The 22769-nt window shown below is 47.1% G+C and overlaps 1 protein-coding gene across 3 annotated transcripts in view; it reads right to left on the reverse strand.

Annotated features, from left to right (window-relative positions):
* Positions 1-22769, reverse strand: part of Aldh7A1 (aldehyde dehydrogenase 7 family member A1) — a 79140-nt gene that overhangs the window by 36993 nt on the left and 19378 nt on the right. For all 3 annotated transcript variants that reach the window (XR_012826552.1, XM_075684032.1, XM_075684033.1), the window contains exon 4: positions 16416-16721. Coding sequence is in view for 2 of the 3 variants with exons in the window: in XM_075684032.1 (XP_075540147.1) it covers positions 16416-16721 (306 nt within the window). In the remaining variant the exon portion in view is untranslated. The remainder of the gene's footprint in view (positions 1-16415; positions 16722-22769) is intronic.

A 22769-nucleotide genomic window follows, 5' to 3' on the forward strand; every position in this document is an offset into this window, starting at 1 on the left:
CAGGGACACCAGGGCCCTGCTTGGACTCTACCTCGAGAAAGCGTTTGACAACATTCTCCATGAATACATTCTGGCCTCCGTCGCAAACCTCGAGCTGAGCCCCAGACTATATAACTACGTCCATTTGTTCCTCACAGGGAGGAAAGCGAAGCTGTGGATCAGCGACTTTGCATCCGATGGGGTGCTCCTGGGCCCATGGGGCACGCCGCAAGGCTCGGTCATTTCGCCTGCTCACTTCAACATCTGCATGGTCAGCCTCTCGAGGAATCTGGCCCAAGTTAAAGGTATCAAACACACCATCTACGCCGACGACATCACGATGTGGTGCACCAGCGGTAGCGAAGGGCAAGTGTAAAGCGCCATGCAAGAGGCGGTAGATGACACGGAGCAGTACCTGCTACCCACCGGACTCAGATGCTCCCCGACCAAATCTGAGCTTCTGCTTTGTAGAAAAGAAAAAGGCGGCAGACCCAACGGCTGGAAACTGGTCTCGGAAAGTGACATTCACCTGTTCACTCGGAGCGGTGACCCGATACCTAGGGTCGACACCATCAGAGTCCTGGGTATGTTCATCGAATCACGTGACGGCAACGGCACTGCGTTGCGCAAGGTAATTGCAAAGATTGACAATGTTTTTCGCCTCGTGCAAAGGGTCACAAACAGACATCGTGGCCTCAAGGAGGACAACCTGCTTCAGCTCACGCCTTTGTGCTGTATCATTTCACCTACACGGTGGCCATGCACAAGTGGCTCCGAGCCGAGCGGGAAAAATGCCCTCATTAGAAAATTTGTCAGGAGAGCCCTCGGGCTGCCCGTCAGAACGCATACCGAGGAACTCCTTCGGTTCGGTATACACAAAACCATGGAGGAGATAGCTGAGGCTCAGGAACGGGCCCAGCTAACTCGGCTGTCCACCATGCCGGCCGGCAGGCGTATCCTCGAGGAGATCGGACTCGAACCCACGAAGAACTTGGCTGAAGACATCCAAATCCCCAGAGAAATAGGAGAGAAGATCACGGTTGCCCCTTTGCCCTGAAACGTTCATCCCGTTCCCAATGCAGGTCGTTGCAAGGCAAGAGCATTGAATATACTGGAGCAAATAAACAAGGAAAAGATCGAAGCAAGCTTTGTGGACGCAGCTGCACATCGAGACTGCAAGGCTTTTGCGGTTTCCGTCGTGGACACACTGGGCAAAGTCATCAACTGTGCTTCCGTCCGGATGACGAACCCCGAGGTGGCAGAGCAAGTGGCCATTGCACTCACCACACAAGACGGTCGGAGAGAAAGGGTGTATAGTGATTCGAAAGTGGCCGTAAGGGCCTTCCAGAAAGGCCGGGTAGCCTGGCAGGTAATTCAAATTCTGAAAGGCCCCAAACACAGCGACACTTCCATACACTCCATCCTTTGGTTCCCTGCCCACATCGGGGCAATTAAGGAGGTTCCTCTGAACCTCAACAAGTCTGCCCATGAGGCTGCGTGTGGCTTTACCGACCATGCTGCCCTCGAATCGGGTGACTCTCTCCCCGGACATAGAGACGCTTCTATCACACAGAGACGTCCCTTAACAGCATATATCCAGAGATTTATCCGCATTGTTCTTGCGTGGCCTGTGGTGAGGTTGCTACTTTGCTTCATATGCTCTGGGAGTGCGGGTCGCTGGGCCTGAAGTTCACCAAGGAGGAGTGGGACGTGCTCCTGCGAAGTCCTGTCTTTGAGGACCAAATCCTGGCCGTCCAGCGCGCCCGCGATCGCGCTGGCAGGCTAGACCTGTTAGTCCCGTTGTGGGATTAGCTGGGTGCATGTTTTATCGCGTTTTGCTGGACCCAATAAAAGTTTATTCACTCACTCACTGACTTCACACTTTGCCTGACATTGTAGTTACTGGCTTCACATATGCCCTTGCCTGAAACTAAAAGGCAATGTACGAGTTTCTTTTCAGCAACAAATCTAGACAAACTGCAGCCAAATACATCAGGAGTGCACAGCGCACGAAGACAACTTCCCTATATATGCATATAGTACAGTGCGGAGTCTGAAACAGCGAGCATCATCTGTAAATAAGAAAATTTTGTCTTCTTGGAGGATTAGCCCACCTTCCTTTGTGACCGTCTACGACACATGGTCATGCCAGTACTTTGCTGCTGTCCCTGCAGCGAACCTTCACGATCATCACCATATCAGCACTGACAGTCACAGACGAAATGGTGCCATGTGTTCACACCAGCCTGTTTGCTTGTCTGCTACCTACACTCATTGAAACTGTGGTGTAAAAAGTGTAGTTTTCATGCTACATTACTGCTATAAATATTGGTTCATGCATGTGAGCAGAGCTACACTTTTTCCACACAAGTTAAAAAGCAAAAAGATTGTTTTAATAAAAAAAAAATAGCCCTATGGTCTGGGCATTACAAGTGGCACGTGCCAGCCATGAAAGAGCCATAAAATTACATGATGTCACTTCAGGTGAAAAGAAATGCGATGTTCGAAAGGTCAAACAGCACTGTGAACCATTATCAGCAATTGGCGACGCACAAACGAAGCGTTGCCAAACTGTGATCTCTTGATAATGACGTAGTAACTGCCAATCCTTCACAACATTGCATGGCAGCAGCACATGGTGCAGCGCACTCGCCGACTCGGGCAGCGTTGACAGGAATGCTTGAGCGGCCGTTATTTCCATGACAGAAGGACATATATTGTCGTTCAAAATCATTGAAACAGGCTTCATGCACGTGGTGCTGCAAGGGCAATGGCACAGAAATGACAGTGACACCATTGTGGCATCCGATATCCCAATGGCGCACACGCCGTGCACGCCCTGTATCATGCTCATGCTGTTTATGCTGTACACCTCCTCGCTGGAGACATGCCTTGAAAGCGCATGACCTTCGCAGCTTCGAAAATCTGAATGTGGCAGTCACTCGCTCATCTCGAATGTCGCATCATTTATTTTATTTATTTATTTCAGATACCCTCATGGCCCACAGGGCATTATTGAGGGGAGTGGTACACACATTTCAATAAATTTGTACAAAAGGAGACAACGCATATATATAAAACATGTATGTATATATATATATATATATATATATACCAGGAACAAATACATAATTCACAACCCGGAACATGAAATGAGTTCAAAATTATACAATTACCAAGAAACGCTAAGTCACGCACAGAAAGGTTGAAAATTGCAAAACGCCACCATTAGCACAAACATGAACACAGCAAATCTGGGGGGAAAATACAGAAGGATGCACATGATAACGAGAAAAATGGAAATGGTACCAAAGCTATGGCGAGCAATAATATGTTGATAATTTCTTCTTAAATTCATCAAAATCTTTCGAAAGTGCAATATCCCATGGTAGCTGGTTCCAGTCCAACGATGTTTTTGGAAAGAAAGTGCAATATCCCATGGTAGCTGGTTCCAGTCCAACGATGTTTTTGGAAAGAATTACTGCAGGATGTTGTACGGCACTGTGAAACACCAACTTTGCATGGATGATCTAAGCGGGATGAAACATATGTTGGCGGCGTGAGTAATGTATCTTTAAGGGTGGAATTCATGTGGTAAATTTTAAAAAACAGACACAGGTGTGATATTTTTCTGCGCGTTGAGAGAGGGGTTAGTGACAATGTGTTTTTCATTTCTGTGACGCTGGACAAATGATCATAGTTACGAAAGATGAAACGGGCTGCTCTGTTCTGTACGGCTTCGAGGGCGTTGATAAGAGAGTTAGTGAAAGGGTCCCATACTGAGTTTGCATATTCTAATTTGGAGCGGACAAGCGATTTGTACAGAAGAAGTTTAACAGGTGTCGGGGCTAAGGAAAAATTCCGTTTCAGATATCCAAGCATGCGGTTAGCGGACGCGATGATAGAAATAATATGTTCCTTCCAAGCTAGGTTTGACGTTATAATGACACCGAGGTATTTGTAAGATGTTACCGGTGTTAGCAGGGAAGAACAAATAGTGTAGGGAGCGGGGCACGGATTGACGAGTCGCGAAAAACGCATTACTTTGCATTTAGTATCGTTAAGTGTCATCTTCCATTGTGAACACCAGTTAGATATAGTAGCTAAGTCTTCCTGGAGTAGTACAGTGTCATTAGTATTTCTTATTTCCCGGTAAACCACACAGTCATCCGCAAAAAGTCGCACTGTAGATGTTACGTTGTTAGGCAAGTCATTAATATATACCAGAAAGAGCAAGGGACCGATAACAGAACCTTGTGGGAAGCCTGAGGTCACAGATACTGGTGATGAGTTAATGCCGTTGGCGTGCACGTACTGGAACCTGTTAGACAAAAAGCATTCAATCTATCTTAGTACATTTTGGTCGATGTTAAGTTTACTTAGTTTGTGAAGAAGCAAGCTGTGAGAGACTTTGTTGAATGCTTTGGAAAAATCTAAATAGATGCAGTCAACCTCACTGCCACGATCAAGTATGAAGTTAATATTGTGTAAAATTTATTAGCTGTGTTTCACAAGAAAAGAGTTTTCTAAACCCATGCTGCGCATGAGTAAAAAAGGATGATGACTCAAGAAAGTTTGCTAGGGATGACAAGATGACATGCTCCATTACCTTGCAAGGAATGCTGGTTAGTGATACTGGCCGATAGTTGGGTGATAGGTGCTTGTCGCCTGATTTATGGAGTGGAACCACCTTAGCCAATTTCCAGTCGTCTGGGAGGTCACAAGTTTGAAGGGATTGCTCAAATATTTTCGATAGTATGATGGAAGAATATACTTTAGTGTTTTTCAGGATTTTAGTGCTGATATTTTATCGGGACCACATGAAGAGGATAACTTTAAACGATCTATGATACTTATAATGCCTTCAAAGTCAAAACAAATGGGATCCATAGGAAATATGATATCGGGAGTTAGCCTGGTGGTGATGCGCTAAAAGGGACAGAAAATGCATTACCAAAAGTCTCGCTAAGTACATTAGCACTATCACTGTTAGGGATGGGATTTGATTGAGAATTCAGGAGAGAGATTGATGGCTGATCTGACCCATTAACAACGTTCCAGAATTTTTTAGTAACAGTTAAAAGGAATGATGGCAGTGTGACATTAAAGAAATGTTTAGCATCTTTTAACGATTTTTTATAAGTGCCAACTGCGGCTCTTAGAGCTGACCAATGCTCCGATCTTCCGGACAACCGCGCCCTGACATATAACCGCCTTTTTCTGTTCCCGAGGCGCTTTAAGGAACGAGTGAACCATGGGGACCTACGATTAGTCGCGATAATTTTACGAGGGACGTGCAATTCGATTAATTCATGCAGTTTTTCTTTAAACATGCACCAGTTGTCGTTAACAGATCGTTCGGCAAATGCCAGGACGAAATCGTCGAGAAAAAACCGGAGGCCATCATTAATTGAAGAAAAATTTGCTTTAGCATAATTGTAAATGGTTTTCGTTTTATTTGGCGTTTTATTCGACGGTAAATTCAACGTGATGTGCAGTAAACAATGATCACTTAAGCCTGGCAAGTATTTTGCCTCGTGAACAAAATCTGCGGCGCTCGTTAGCAAAAGGTCTAATACATTAGAACTGGTAGCTGTCGTCCTTGTCGGCTGGGTAACCATTCGTGTTAGCGAGAAGGAGCAGAGGGCTGAAAAACTTGCCGACTCGGAAGATCCGTCACTGTCCACTGCAGGGCTAGACCAGTTAATGTTTGGGAAGTTGAAATCACCAAAAATAAAAATAGGACGACCAGGAAACTTTGTTTGAATTATGTTCAGAATATCATGAAGGTTGTTAGAAAAGCCGACGGGCGTAGATGGTGCGCGGTAGCATGCACAAAATAATAGAGCTTTATGGTTAATTGTTACCTGTACACATTTGAACTCCAGTGTAGTATCAACACTAACTTCAAAGCATTTTAGATTGTCGGACACAGCGATTAATACACCACCGCCGCGACCAAAAGAACTGTCACAGCGAAATACACGGTAACACTTTTCCGTTGAAAATATTTCATTATTATGCACAGTTTCATTGAGCCAAGTTTCTGTTAGTACAATGATGTCAGCTGCTGTAGTATCGGCCGTGCAAGATAAACTATCACGATTGCCAATGACACTGCGTATATTAGTAAAAAGAACTGAGACGTTATGTGGTGCCTGCGCAGGTCGGTGCTCATGTTCGTTGAGCTATCTAGGAGACAAAGGACCAGAGTTAGTTACAACACGTTTTTCATCTTTTTCTTGAACGCTATCAGTTATAGGGCAGTAGGTATAGCATTTTTTCTTCAGAATAAGCTTGTTAAAACGAAGACTAAACGGTTCACCGGGCTCAGTTTGCTTTGCGAATTCAGCAAGCTTTTTCCGTGCATGGCTGGTGTCCAGAGCAAAATCTTTATTAATCAAGAAATCAGACTTTTAGCTCGCTTTTTGCGCCCATGACCTGTTCTTTAGTTTTGTAGTGTGTGAATTTCACAATTATTGGTCGCTTTTTCCCCGTTACAGCCTTACTGATCCTGTGCGCGCGTTCAATGTCCAGTTCGGCTAAGGTTAAGGACATGTTCTTTTGAACAATACCTCTTATTTTTTCCTCGGATTCTGCCCATGTTTCATTGGGTCCCTCTGGAACATTATAAAATACAATATTGTTTCTACGAGGACTATCCTCAAGGTCATTTATACGGATTTTTAGTATCTCATTTTGAGCTAATGCTCTTTCAGTATTTTCGCTCACTGTGGTCATGTCCTCCCGAACTGCGTCGAGCAACTGCAATTTATTTTCAACAGCGTTAAGGCGGGCGGAGATTTCTGTGATGTTTTTACTTAGTTCCTTCTGATCTGCTGTAAGGCTTTGCAGGGAATCAATTATGCAGGGAATCAATTATCGGCGCGGTTGGACTGTAGCGGTGAATGCGCTACTGTACGCCCACTTCGGTTGCGCTTTCATGGATTGATACTTCGAGTGTGCTCTCTTTTTACCTTGACTTGGTTCGAAGCGTTCGTTAGAACAGTACAGCAATTTAAAAAACGTTTGTTATATCTGGAAGCAGTTTCGGTAGGTAGGGTCAGAAAATCGTAAATGCACTGAAATGTCATGATCGATAGATCATTATAACTGGGATCGTTATGAGTGGGTTCAGCCATATACCTATTTAAAGGGGCCTCAGAACATTTTTCTAACTAATCATAGAATTAGCTTGCTGTTAAGGACATCATCTCACAAGTGTCATTCCACAAAAATGTTTCAGATCCTTTAAGTATAAGTGGAGTTATCGCACCGATACCTGGTTTACTCTCTTTTCACCTGCGCTAGCGCACTGTAAGTTACACAGCGGAGAAGCCAAGAGGGCAAAGCTCTGGCCAAAAGTTGAGTGTCGCAGTAGCGAAAAGGCTTGCTGTGGCACCCTGTGGCGGCCGCGGTAGATTAGCTATAGAGTTACTGTATATGGCTAACTCTAAATATAGTCTGATATAACTCAAGCCTGCAGTGAAGCCCCGCCCACGCCCTCCTAACCGCCAGCCACTGCTCCTCCATGAGGCTGCAAATAGTTCAGACTTCAAACTTTCCCTGTTATCTAACTAAGGCGGTAACCCCAAAAATAAAATTATAAGTACATAATTTTGTACGCTTTCACTCGTCTATTATAGTGGAACACTGAAAGCCTAATTCTTTATTGAAGTGAAATAAAACGCATGATTTGCTACAACTATTTATTGTCAAGTTTCCCTTCAGTTGGCAGTGAAGTTTCATGAGTAAAACAGGGTCAGCAGTGAAATGAACTGTGCCGCCGACTTTTGAAGAGTGAAAAGCTCAGACTACATACACTTTGTCCATGTCTCTTGCACACCTCATCGCTTCGGCCAATGAAAAGACTCTTCAAGAACAGCAGATGTTCCAGAGGTATCAAGTATGACGCCATTTTAAAATGGTTACATGACAACAATTTTATTTGCTTCTGTGATTAGCTGGCGGAGTAACAATCTCACATGGTCTGTGTGCCTTGGTTGTCAACTGCTGTTTTTTTTAAGTTGTATCATACTATAGCTACACAGCATGCCACTGCCATTTCGAAGGCCATGAGCAGTACACACAACTACACGCAATGGATAGATGAAATTATTTTTCTGTCTTTTTGAGATTGCCAACGTATACATCTCTCATTTATTTAACTCAAATTAAGCAATTATATTACTGAGAATGCTCTTGCGATCACAAAATCAGCCAACAGAATTGGTTGGCCAGCTGCTCTCGGTGCAACGACATTGTGGAAGCGAGGGCAAGCGATTTTTAGCTCTCTGATACAAGATTGTAAATTCCCTGCTGCATGCAGTGCAGTATCATTTGGCTCATGTTCACAGCAGCCTCAATGACAGACCGGCAGAATATTCTAATTTCCAAAAAGTGTTTCAGCGCCTCTTTAACACTGCATATTAAATTAAATATTACAGTAGAACACGACTATATTGAACCCATTTACATCGAATTATTCTATATATTGACATGTGTACATCTTGATATTTCCCAGGTGACCATGTTTCACCGCTTAACAAATGCTATCGCACAGTGCAGGACGTGCCTGCATGTATAGGAAGCTTCTGGAATGTTATCGATGCTTCTATCCACTGTCTGTTAGCGCCGAACCTTGTGGTATCCGATTTCATCGCGTGATGCGAATGGTGTAGAACTTTGTGGAAGACACGCGGGTCCCAGCGATTAGTCTGGAACATTCGACGACTGCTGTATAAAAGCCGACGCGCTTCACCCGCTGATCAAATTTCCGACGATCGCCGACCGTGTTCGCAGCTATCGTTGTGCTATAAGTGTAGCCTGTTTTTGTGGACACAGGTTCGCCCAATAAAAGTTAGTTTTGTATTTCACCGTATTGCTGCTTTCGTCACAGTCACTACCACGTGACATCTGGTGGAGGTGCTTGTGCGTTCATTTACCGAACGCCCCCGCATAGCGGTGATCCAAGCCCGAAGCTCGAAGACAAAACTAACATCGCCCAAGACCAGCGTGCTAGCCACCGACTGCAAGGACTGCCCCCAGAGCACGGACTTCTACCCGAGACGAGCACAAAGATTGCCACCAAGTTCACCCCAATGGCAGCCCCAGCGTCCCCCGTCGTGCTGCAGCAGCCCAGGGAGCCCCCGACGTTCCGCGGTTCAACATTGGAGGACCCGGAAACCTAGCTCGAGACCTACGAGAGGGTCGCTGCATTTAACAGCTGGAACAGCGACGACAAACTCCGACATGTATTCTTCGCATTGGGAGACGCTGCCAGGACGTGGTTTGAAAACAGAGAAGCCACCTTAACGACCAGGGACCTTTTCCAAAGCGGCTTCCTGCAGACATTCACAAGCGACGTACGCCGAGAACGAGCCCAAGCCCTACTAGAAACCCGAGTGCAGCTGCCTAATGAGACCACCGCGATTTTTACAGAAGAAATGAGCCGCCTATTCTGCCACGCCGACCCGGAAATGTCCGATCCGAGGAAAAGAAAGCTCGGCTACTGATGCGTGGTGTAAAGGAGGAACTTTTCGCCGGTATGGTACGAAGCCCACCAAAGACTGTCGACGAGTTTCTTTGCAAGGTCACCAGCATTGAGAAGACACTTGAGATGCGAAACCGGCAATTCGACCGCCGCACGAACTCGACAAACTACGCCGGAGTTCAGTCACTGGCCACCGACAACCTACGCGAGACTATACGAGCGGTCGTGCGGGAAGAGCTACAGAAGCTGTTCCCATCATCACAGCCTCAAGTGGTTTCGATTGCCGACGGCGTACGTGACCAGCTCCAACAAAAACTCGTAGCCCCTGAACCGCTGCAGCCTCAGCTACAAGCGATGAGCTACGCCGCCGTCAAGGTCCCCCTCCACGACCGCGCCAGGGCCCCGTAACGCCGCAATTCCGTCGACCACCACCGCCGCCGCCAGCACGCCCACCAGTCGCCCAGCGCAGCTACCCGAGGAAGACAGACATTTGGCGCGCTCCTGACCACCGCCCGCTCTGCTACCACTGCGGAGAAGCGGGTCATGTCTACCGATGATGCCCATACCGGGAGATGGGACTGCGAGGTTTCGCCATGAATGCTTCGTGCCCGCAGCAAGGTGAATGCCCTTGCGATATCGCCGACTACCTCGCCGCTACTCAGTGGAGCTCTCGACGACCGTCGCGTTCGCCATCACCAGGCCGGTACCTGTCGCCGCAGCGCCAACCATACACTGGCCCAGCTCGGGGCCGGTCAGCGAGCCCATATTTGGAAAACTAAAAGCAGCAGCCGATGGAGGTGCAGTTGCTGTTCGTCAAACTGACGAAGATCCTCCGCCGCCAACGAAGACACCGAAGAAACTACCTCGACGGCATAACGACATGCCACCGTCCCGACGAAGTCTGGAAGCAAAGAATACGACGACGAAAGACGACCCGACAACGCGACGTTCCAGCTTCAGTTCAACGCGACGCAGCCGCGATCCGACGCCAAGACCTAACTGCAATGCTAGACAAAGAACCACCGACTTCGACGTGCTTCTCGACGGCCACGCAGTTACCACTTTAGTGGACACAGGGGCCGATTACTCCGTAATGAGTGGACACATCACCGCCCAGTTGAAGAAAGTTAAAACTGCATGGGAAGGCCCTCAAATTCGAACCGCTGGAGGACACCTCATTACGCCGATTGGAATCTGCACGGCAAGAATAACCGTTCATGACCGGACTTACCCTGCCACCTTCGTTATCCTCCAACAGTGTTCACAAGACGTCATTCTCGGCATGGACTTCCTGAACCAACACAGCGCAATCATAGACCTGAAGTCAAGATCGATAACGCTATCGGAAGATCAAGCGATACCGCCGGAGAGCTCTCGTAGTCACCACACCTGGAGTGTTCTCAAAGATCAAGTGAGCATCCCGCCTCGCTCGAGCATTGTTATCTCGGTCGGCACCGAAACACCCGCTGACGTAGAAGGCGTCATCGAAGGCGACCAACGTCTACTGCTCGACCATGAAATTTGCGTCACTAGAGGAATCGCTCGACTGCACGGAGGAAACACTAAAGTGTTGCTGGCAAACTTCAGCCAGGAGTTCAAGCACATCAACAAGGGCACGACGATCGCATACATCGAGGAAATTCTGGAAACCAGTAATGCGTTTGCTCTCGGATTCCGCCGCATCTACCCCGACGACCATGGTTCCCGAACCAGACTACGACATTAATCCAAGTCTCCCCGTGATTAAGCAGCAGCACCTCAGATGTCTGCTCCGACGATACAAAGGCTGCTTTTCGACGTCATCGAGGATTCGACAAACCCCAGTCGCCAAGCATCGCATAATCACCGACGAGTGCACTCGACCACTTCGTCAGAGCCCTTACCGAGTTTCGCCGCGAGAATGTGAAGCTATAAGAGAACAAGTCGACGAAATGCTGCGCGACGACATCATCCAGCCGTCGAAAAGCCCGTGGGCATACCCTGTTGTCCTGGTGAAGAAAAAGGACGGAACCCTACGTTTCTGCGTCGATTATCGTCGTCTGAACAAGATCACGAAGAAGGACGTATACCCCCTCCCACGGATAGACGACGCATTGGATCGGCTCTCCAACGCTAAATACTTCTCGTCGATGGACCTCAAGTCTGGCTATTGGCAAATAGAAGTCGACGAAAGAGATTGAGAAAAGACTGCCTTCATCACTCCAGACGGTCTCTACAAGTTCAAGGTTATGCTATTTGGACTGTGCTCGGCGCCTGCAACGTTCCAACGCGTGATGGACATGGTTTTAGCAGGATTGAAGTGGCAGACCTGTCTCGTTTACTTGGAAGACGTCGTCGTCTTCGTCGGAAATTTCAACGATCACCTCAGGCGGCTTGCGACAGTACTAGAGGCCATCAAGTCTTACTCCGGCTCATTTTTCCGGCTTACTCTGAAGCCGGAAAAATGACGCTTTGCTTACGATGAGCTTCTGTTCCTAGGCCACGTGATCAGCAAATCTGGTGTCCGTCCAGACCTGCAAAAGACAGCTGCCATCGCACAGTTCCCGCAACCCGTCGACAAGAAGGCAGTGCGTAGATTCCTTGGCATGTCTGCCTACTACAGGAGCTTTGTCAAGGACTTTTCACGCATCGCTGAGCCGTTGACACGTCTAACTGAATGTGATGTTGAGTTCAAGTGGGAAATGCCGCAGGCGGACGCATTTGAACAACCCAAACGACGCATGCAGTCGCTGCCGGTACTTGCGCACTTCGACGAGTACGCCGGTACAGAAATCCATACTGACGTCAGTAGCCGAGGCCTCGGTGCCGTTCTAGTCCAGAGAAGAAACGGAGTCGAACAGGTGATAGCTTACGCTAGCCGGTCGCTATCAAAAGCGGAAGGCAACTATTCCACGACCGAAAAGGAATGCCTCACCATCGTTTGGGCTACAGCTAAATTTCGCCCTTATCTTTAAGGCAGGCCATTCAAAGTAGTCAGCGACCATCATGCGTTGTGTTGGCTAGCGAATATAAAGGATCCTTCAGGACAGCTGGCACGGTGGAGCCTCAGGCTACAAGAATACGACATCCCTGTAACCTACAAGTCTGGACAAAAACACTCCGATGCTGATTGCCTATCATGCGCCCCCATTGATTCGCCACCACAAGACGACGAGAGTGATGACGCCTTCCTTGGAATGATAAGCGCGGAAGACTTTGCTGAACAGCAACGGGCAGACCCATAGTTAAAAGGCCTCGTCGAATATTTGGAAGGGCACACCGACGTTGTCCCCAGGGCGTTTAAGCGCGGATTATCTTCCTTCATGCTTCAAAACAATGTACTCGTGAAGAACTTCTCACCAGTCCGCGCGAACTACACTTCTTGTTCCGTTGGCGCTGCGTCCAGAAGTACTGCGCACCCTACATGACGATCCGACCGCCGGGCACCTCGGCTTCTCCCGGGCGCTATCGAGGATACAAGAAAGTTATTACTGGCCGCGCCTAACCGCCGACGTTGCCCGTTATGTCAAGGCATGCCGAGACTGTCAGCGACGCAAGACACCACCCACAAGGCCAGCCGGATTACTACAGCCAATCAAGCCTTCTTGCCGACCTTTTCAGCAGATCGGGATGGACTTGTTGGGACCGTTTCCGACGTCAACATCCGGAAATAAGTGGATCATCGTGGCGACGGACTACCTCACCCGCTTCGCTGAAACTAAAGCCCTGCCAAAAGGTAGCGCAGCCGAAGTCGAAAAATTTTTCGTCAAAAGCATTCTGCTGCGACATGGCGCCCCAGAAGTCCTCATCACCGACAGAGGAACGGCCTTTACAGCGGAGCTCACCCAAGCCATTCTTCAGTACAGTCAGACAAGGCAGAGGAGGACAACTGCCTACCACCCACAGACGAATGGTCTTACGGAGCGCCTGAATAAAACCCTCGCTGACATGCTAGCAATGTAGGTCGACGTCGAACACAAGACCTGGGATGCCGTCCTGCCGTACGTAACCTTCGCTTACAACACGGCGGTGCAAGAAACAACAAAGATCACGCCGTTTAAGCTGGTTTACGGCAGGAACCCGACGACGACGCTCGACGCCATGCTGCCGCACGTTACTAGGGAGGAGAATCTTGACGTTGCTGCCTATCTTCAGCGCGCCGAAGAAGCCCGACAGCTCGCCCGCCTACGGATCAAGAACCAGCAGCATACCGACTGCCGACACTACAACCTCTGACTACGCTTCGTCGAGTACCAGCCCGGTGACTGTGTTTGGGTTTGGACCCCTGTACGTCGACGAGGACTCAGTGAGAAACTACTGCGACATTATTTCGGACCCTACAAGATCATTCGTGTTGGCGAACTGGACTATGAGGTCATGCCAGACGGCATTTCGCAGTCACAGCGGCGCCGGGCACGATCAGAAGTGGTCCACGTAGTGCGTCTTAAACCCTTCCACGCACGCTGATGAACTTCCTTATTTTGTTATTTCTTTGCTACGGGTATTTTTGTTTATTACTTTCGTTTGTTTACAGCATCGGGTCGATGCTGTTTAAGAGGGGGGTATTGACACGTGTACATGTTGATCTTTCCCAGGTGACCATGTTTCACCGCTTAAGAAATGCTATCGCACAGCGCAGGACGCGCCTGCATGTATAGGAAGTTTCTGGAATGTTATCGATGCTTCTATCCGCTGTCTGTTAGCGCCGAACCTTGTGGTATCTGATTTCATCGCGTGACGCGAATGGTGTAGAACTTTGTGGAAGACACGCGGGTCCCAGCGATTAGTCTGGGACATTCGACGACTGCTGTATAAAAGCCGACGCGCTTCACCCGCTGATCAGATTTCCGACGATCGCCGACCGTGTTCGCAGCTATTGTTGTGCTATAAGTGTAGCCTGTTCTTGTGGGCACAGGTTCGCCCAATAAAAGTTAGTTTTGTATTTCACCGTATTGCCGCTTTCTTCACCGTCACTACCACGTGACAATATTGAACAATTTCTGGACAAGGTATAGTTACAATGAGTATATATAGCAAAAATTCCGCTTACATCGAACAAAAATAGCAGCGACTCCCGATATATCGAATGTCAAGCGGCAGAAAAATGCCCCCAGAAGTTGGCTTTCCCTCGAGGTGGCGAGGAAACCCGGCAGCGCGACTCCATCCAACCGCTCTCCCTACAGTGACCGCGCTGTGTTGAGCGAGCCATCGACACCTCCCTGCAAAAAATGATCCTGGCCCACCTGCAGCGCTTGCTCAGACAGCCAATCGCAGGCTTTCGTGCCCTCTTTGTGCAAGATGGCGAAAGTGTGAGTTGTCTCGCTGCTTTTCTGGTTCATTGTGTGTGGGTCTTGTGGGCCTTCTCCAACATTGTTGCCGTGATGATGCGGCAGAATTTGCCTTTCATCGTGAAGCTCGAAATCATAAAGCGGATCGAACGCGGTGACAAGTCGGATGTCCCCTCAGCATGCAAGAGTCCAAGGAGCACTCTCAGCACGATCTTGAAGAATAAGGGGGAGATTAGGGCTAAAGCGGCCAAACTCATGACCTGGTGCTCGTGGCGCCCGATGCGTACGCACGGCCGTGTACAAGTGGTTCATCCGAAATTGCTTCAGCCGTGCCGGCTTCCGCATGCTCGGTGATGACTAAATTCTGATGAATGCAGCGAAGCCATTGCCGGTGTTGGCGAAGTTTGGAGCGAGCTGTCAGAATTTCCGGAAGCTGTTGGCGAATCACCGGTGGACGAGTTCGTGAGTGCAAATGATGGTGTCGGGACCACGGCAGAGCCAGAAAACGTAGTCTACATTGCCGACATCGTACCGAGCACAAGAGAAATTGGGCAAAATGAGGAAAGCCATGACGGTCCTTTACCCACGTCCTCCGAAGTGATTGGTGCGCTCGCACTAGTCCAGTGCTTCTATGCGAATGCAGAAGGTGGCGGCCTCAGCTGCTCCGACTCAGACAACATGGAGAAGTGTGCACGTCACAGGCAGCGAAATTTCCCAAGCAGAAGAAAATGCAGGACTATTTCACGCGAAACTAATTCTATCAATAAAGTGATTTTATAAATAATATGTGCTTTTATGACATCCAATTATTTAGCAAGCTTATATCGAATTATGCTCTATATCGAACTGATAGGCGTTTTTTTGCGAGTTCGATATAGCCGGGTTCGACTGTAGTTGCAAGTGCAGGATTTGTCGTCTGCGTTCTGTCTGTGCACTGTCCCTCAGAATTTAGTACTATTCTCATTCTGGTATGCTCTACTTGAGTTTATGTGTCATTAGAATGAGGGTTTAGTGTACTGCTGTTTCAAAGTAGCAGCACTTCTTGCGGCAGGTGCTAGAAATGTAGTTTTTTAAAGATCTTTCCAGAAAGACCTCTGGCCCCTTCAATAATCATTCACAGCTGTTAAGGGCCTTGAAGAGTGCCTGCACCGCTTCCTGAAACCCCGACCAAGGCTGAAGTTTTGGAAACATTGCGCATTTATAGTTTGCAACCATGTCTGGCACTTATTACAACAGTGCCTCACCAAAGAATATTACATCATGAACCTGTAACAAGTTGTAGATTTCTTCTTTCAACTTTATTCTACATGGTTCAAAGCACTTCTTCCTGCCAAACTTGTCTACAGCCACACTTTTGTTGCATTCTATTGCTATCAGTCCTAATTAAGAATTTTGCCAGTGTTGATGCTTAAAATTTCACATGTTTTCAGAAGTAACCACAGCAGTTGTGGCCACCTTTGATGATAAACTTTCTGTGTATACACATAAGATAGCTTTAGATCATACATAACTGTTTGGCGTGATCATGTACTTGGGAGGCATGCTTAAGTGACTGCATTCCAGAACTGACCTGCAAAGCTAGGACTTGCAAAGTGCTCCTGTAAATATGCAGGACCCCTGTGGTCCTTCTGTTTCGCCTCGTCTGAGGCCGCACGTAAAAGCATTTTTGCACTTGCCTTGTGGTGGACGATGATTCGGCGCGTGGTAGTGCAGCGCTGACCAGCTGTGCCCACACAGGCAAACAGGGCGGCCCGCACAAGCATGTCTAGGTCAGAGTCCTCGTCCACCACAATGGCATTGTTCCCGCCCAGCTCGAGCAGAGGACGTCCAAAGCGTTCCTGCACCTTGAGAGCCACCTGACGCCCAACGTGGGTGCTACCCGTGAAGGACAGCAAACGCACACGGTTGTCCTCAGCCATAGCGTTGCCAATGGGGGGCCCGCCGACAGTGAGTGCACACACCGCACCCGGAAGCTGGTTAGCCTGCAACAGGGCATTGCACAAGGCTTCCATAAATCAGTCCGCCTCCAGAGAAACGTGGTCGCACAGGCTTCAACTGACTGATTTTAGCTTGACCTTCAACATGACCCACCATATTTTTCCGCGTATAACTCGCTAACGCGTATAACCCGCACCCCCGATTACAACTGCCTGGAAAGAATTTGTACTTGCGTAGCTCTTGGAAATTCCTGCATACAACAATGCTCAAAGCTTTGCAAAAACAGTATCCATTCACGCATGGATGACTCGTCCGCGTTATATTTTCAGCTAACAGCCGTTATACATGCAATAATTTAGTATATTCTTTTTTTGCTGGCATCCCAAGCCATTACACAGTCGAAAAGGTTTACTGGTTTGCTTCAGGTATGTTTCTCAGTGAGTGATCATCAAACGGATAATACAGTATAAGAGTACATTTTGTCGGGCAAGTGTATGTGTACTGTATATATTAATTTGTGCCTCTTTTCTAATAGATATAAAGGGACATTGCCTTTCTGAAAGGGCTCCTAGTTCCAACAACTGAATGCAAAACAGTGCCAAGAGGCTCTGGTTGGTGGTCTCTCGAGGGTATGGGAACTTTAGCACAATCACTTTCTACCTTTTGTGCAACATCACAAATACACATCCTTCTTGTTCATCACGAGAATGGTCAGTGAGGATCACTTTTTATGCGCTTTTGTCTGGCCTCAGCATGAGTACAACCTGGAAAGTAGGTACAGGTCGCAATGGGGTTTCAGTCAAAGCTTTATATAGGGGTGACCAGCTCTAAACAAATATGCAGCCTTAGAACAGAGAGATGATGATGACATAGAGCTAATGAATGAACCCGTAACTAGGTTGGCTTCAGAGGCAGCAATTGAAGTGGAAGGCAAGGCACCAAGGCAACCAGTACGCAAACTCTCCCAAGTAACAAAGGACCTAATAAAGAAACGACAAAAAATGAAAGTGTCCAACTCAAGAGATAAGATGGAATTTGCGTAACTGTCAAAACCGATCAACAAGGCGAAAATAAGCCATATTCGAAACTATAACGTGAGAAAGACTGAAGAAGCCGTAAGAAATGGATGCAGCCTGAAATCAATGAGAAAGAAAATTGGCCTAGGATAAACCGAGATGTCTGCACTAAAAGGTAAGCAGGGTAATATCACCAGCAATCTGGAAGATATAGTAAAAGCAGCGGAAGAATTCTATACTGACTTGTACAGTACCCAGAGGAGTCAGGATACCTCAATTAGAAACAGTAAACAGGATACAGAAACTTCTATAACTAGCGATGAGGCCAGAAGGGCCTTGCAAGACATCAAATGAGGAAGATCGGCTGGAGAAGATGGAATAACAGTCCATTTAATAAAAGATGGAGGAGACATAATGCTTGAAAAACTGGCAGCTCTTTATACGAAGTGTCTATCGACTGCAAGGGTCCCAGGAAACTGGAAGAATGCAAACATTATACCAATCCACAAAAAGGGAGACGTTAAAGAATTGAAAAACTATAGGCTCATTAGTTTACTCCCAGTATTATGTAAAATATTTACCAAAATAATCTCCAATAGAATAAGGGCAACACTAGACTTTAGTCAACCAAGGGAACAGGCTGGCTTCAGGAAGGGATACTCTACAATGGATCACATCCATGTCATTAATCAGGTTATTGAGAAATCCACAGAGTACAGTAAGCCTTTCTATATGGCTTTCATAGATTATGGAAAGGCATTTGATTCAGTAGAGATACCAACAATCATAGTGGCATTACGTAATCAAGCAGTACAGAACGCTTACGTAAATACCTTAGAAAATATCTACAGAGGTTCTACAGCTACGTTAATTCTACATAAGAAAAGCAGGAAGATACCTATAAAGAAAGGGGTCAGACAGGGAGACAATCTCTCCAATGCTATTCACTGCATGCTTGGAAGAAGTATTCAAGCTATTAAACTGGGAAGGCTTAGGAGTAAAGATCGACAGCGAATATCTCGGCAACCTTCGGTTTGCCGATGACATTGTTCTATTCAGCAACTATGCAGATGAGTTACAACAAATGATTGAGGACCTTAACAGAGAGAGTGTAAAAGTGGGATTGAAGATTAATATGCAGAAGACAAAGAATGTTCAATAGCCTGGCAGAAAATTGTATGCCTGACTTTTTTGTTAGCCCTGCAGGAGCGGAGGATGTGAAGCGCTCTGCGTCCTATTCTGCCGTTCATGTAATTCCGACACGTAGTTTGCGAGTCGGTGAGTATTGTTAAAGACCTTTCGGATCGGTAGCCCTCCACTGCCGCTAGAGCTACGGCTATTTCCTCAGCTTCCGTTACCGAGCAGTCCTTCATTGACGCGCTGCTGATCTCTTTGTAGACCTGGCTTATTACTATCGCAGCTGTCTTTACTATGTTTGTGCCTCTTTGCTTGGCGTATACTGCAGCATCTGTGTATACTGTTGTGTTTTTTGTGGCCAGGTACTTTTCGACGTATTTCGCCGGGACACGCTGGAATAGAAGGGAACCTAAGGGCGGACAAGGCAGCTCGAGAGCACACAAACCGTGCGGCCACAAGCACCGACCCTGAGGAACCCATACCAGTCAACCCAAGCTACTCAGACATTTTGAATTACTATAAGGGGGTCCGAATCAAATACCCTCCACCCCACAACAGCCTAAATCAGCATGAAGCAACCTCTTGGAGGAGGCTGCAGACAGGAACATATCCAAACCTAAACACACTAAGCAAGATGTTTCCCACCCAGTATAGAGACATTTGCCCCTGGTGCGGCGCCAAGCCCACCTTATATCACATTACATGGGAATGCGTTCAGAATCAACAATTCCTTCAAATAAAAGACCCGAGTGCGGAGCAGTGGGAGAGGGTGCTCTCCAGCAGCGACCCGAAAGTCCAGCATGGACTAGTAAGGCACGCTCGCCGAGTAGCCACCCTCAGTGGTGCCCTGGAATAGGGGCGTTGACCCTGCGCAGATGGGGAAGAAGACCGTGAAGACGGCCGACCGCATCTGCCACCGCTAATTTCTAACAAATTAGAGCAAATAAAGTTTTTCCTCCTCCTCCTCAATAGCCTGGCCCGGGAGCAAGAGTTCAGGATCGTCAATCAGCCTCTAGAGTCTGTTAAGAAGTATGCTTCTCTTGATCAGGTACTTACAGGGGACCCTGATCATGAGAAGGAAACTTACAGAACAATAAAAGTGGGTTGGATTGCATATGGTGGACATTGCCAGCTCCTGGCTGGAAGCTTACCATTATCATTGAAAAGGAAGGTGTACAATCAGCGCATTTTACCAGTGCTGACATATGGGCCAGAGACTTGGAGACTGATAAAGAAGCTTGAGAACAAGTTAAGGACTGCGCAAGGAGCGATAAAACAAAAAGTGCTAGGCATAACGTTAAGAGACAGAAAGAGAACGGTTTGGATCAGAGAGCAAATGGGTATAGACGATATTTTAATTGACATCAAAAGAAACAAATGGAGCTGGGCAAGTCATGTAATGCGCAGGTTAGCTAACCGTTGGACCATTAGGGTAACAGAATGGGTACCAAGAGAAGGGAAACGCAATCGAGGATGACTGAAGACTAGGTGGAGCGATGGAATTAGGAAATTCGTGGGTGCTAGTTGGAATCGGTTGGTGCAGGACGGGGGTAATTGGAGATCGCAGGGAGAGGCCTTCGTCCTGCAGTGGACATAAAACATGATGATGATGATGACCAGCTGTATATGCTAGTGGGAATGCTATGCTTTGGCCACATTTCTAAACTTTGCCTTATGATGATACTGAAACACAAAGTTTTCTGACTAATCATAGAATGGCCTCAATATTAAAGAATGTTGTCTCGCAAATTATGCCGTCAAAAATACTTCAACTGTAAGTAAGATTGTCACACCAATACCAGGCTTTCTATTTTCATCTCTGCTATCGCGCTGGAAGATACACAGTGGAGAAGCCAAAAGGAGCAAAGCCCCAGCAAAAACGTCAGTGTCACAGTGGCACAAGGGCTTGTCGCAGCACCCCATGGCAGCTGCAGTAGACTGAACTAGGGAGTACACCACTGCCACCTCGTAGGCCATGCACAGTGCTAAGATGAAATTACTTTCTCTAAAAGCCCCGGCAGCCGCATTTCAACGGGGGCGAAATAAAAAAATGCTCATGTACTAGGATTTAGGGACCCGTTAAAGAATACCACGGTGCCAAAATTGCCATACTTGTGCATATATAATCCATACCAAGAATTTGAAAAAACTAACAGTAACGTTAGGGTGCAGGTTTTACGCGAATTTCGCCTGGAGATGTGGCTTCACGACAACGAGGCATGCTCTGCCTTATAGCTACACCTCGAGGCAAAGTTCTCCCCCATGTAGTTTCAAAATCTCATTACGGGTTGCCATTTTAGCTATAGCGAATAGTGCATGCGGCGCCGGCGAACTCGTACATCACCTGTTCCCGCGGTGCTCCCTCGGTCCACGCGAAGTGCTTCACGATACGGCGGTGAGCGAAAGCACCGTTGGGATTTTCGGCTAGGTCTCATTTGCTCCACGGCGGTGCCCATGCAAGGACTGCTCTGTCTGCACTGCCATGCTCTGTCGCATGAATGCTAGCTATGCCTGCGAAGTGATCCGATTGACGTCAGATGTCACGTGGCTGATTCGTCTACTATCATGTCTGTCTTACGAATCGAGCTTTATCAGCATCGCCAAAGAAGGGGGGAAGAGGAGGATGGAACAGCCGCTGGCCGAAGATACGACGCAGACGAGTCGTGCATCCGTGAATGGACGGTTTTTGTAAAGATTTGAGCGTTATTGTATGCAGTTATTTCCAAGGCGATACAAGCAGCTATTATTTTCCCGGCTGTTGTTATTAGGGGCGCGGGTTGTATGCAGAAAAATACGGTAATCCAGAGTCCGCCATTATGTCATGCCTTACGTGATTGTGGCACGTACAGCTCCATGAGTCAACTAAAGTTTAATACTTCTGCCACGATGCGATATGCCATGCGAGGCAGTGAATAAGCTCAACCCTGTCAGAGGTTATGAAGTATGGCACACAATGCCTCAGTCAAACACTTCCCCCGTGCATAACGCAGATAAACAGCAGTGGTGCACGCAAGGTACATCAACTCGCCACTCTCATATTGGACTAAACATTGACAGAATTAAAACATTCGCCGTCAACATCAACACTAATTATCGTCGATCAAAGCAAACAGCACAGAAAGCTTTGCTTAAATCAATTCCCACTGTGTATGGGATCTGCATAACTTTTATTTTCAAGGATTTCGCATTTCATCAACTTTCAGCACGGACAGCCAGCAGCAAGACTATCGTTATAACCAATAACGCAGCAAGGGGGCATTGCAGTAAGCAGTTTATTTCACCATAGAAAACATACAAAAGGTGAGAGTGCAGCAGCTTCTCATTGTTATAACCAATATATAATTAAAATCGGTATTGTGATAAGCGGGCTCGACTGTACATGCCTTTAAAAAATGTTTTGGTTATAGTGCGGTACTGATGTTAGTGCAGAAATTAGAGACTCCACCAACGTACCTAAAAGCAGTCCTCATAATCAGAAAGTGGTTTTGGCACGTAAAACCCCAAATATTATTATTATTATTATTAAAAGCAGTCCTACGCTGTATCACGTTTCGAAGTTTTTCTAGGTCTTGATAGGCATTTTTTTTACAGTTGGCAACACTGCTCCATGGGCAGAAATAAATGTGAACAAGCTGTTTCTATTCGCTCTGATGTAAAATGGCATTCAGGTTTTGTGGGGCTAATGATTCGCTCATTGAATCTCTTCACTTGCACCTACACATCTTTTTTTTGAATTAGAAGAACTGGCCCTTTTTGGATAATTCAATCTTAACATGTAAGGACCTTGCCTCAAATGTAGTGCGTCTTGGAAGCCTTAGAAAATATTGAATGCATTGAAGAACACATCATCTCTCACCAAAAATGAAGATTTCAGTCCACTCTATCTAAACCAGCAGCTCACAGTGATTGATAACTGTATTTACCGGATACAGTAGAACC

This window comes from Dermacentor variabilis, chromosome 3 (assembly GCF_050947875.1).
Source record: "Dermacentor variabilis isolate Ectoservices chromosome 3, ASM5094787v1, whole genome shotgun sequence".
NCBI classification, from domain to species: domain Eukaryota; kingdom Metazoa; phylum Arthropoda; class Arachnida; order Ixodida; family Ixodidae; genus Dermacentor; species Dermacentor variabilis.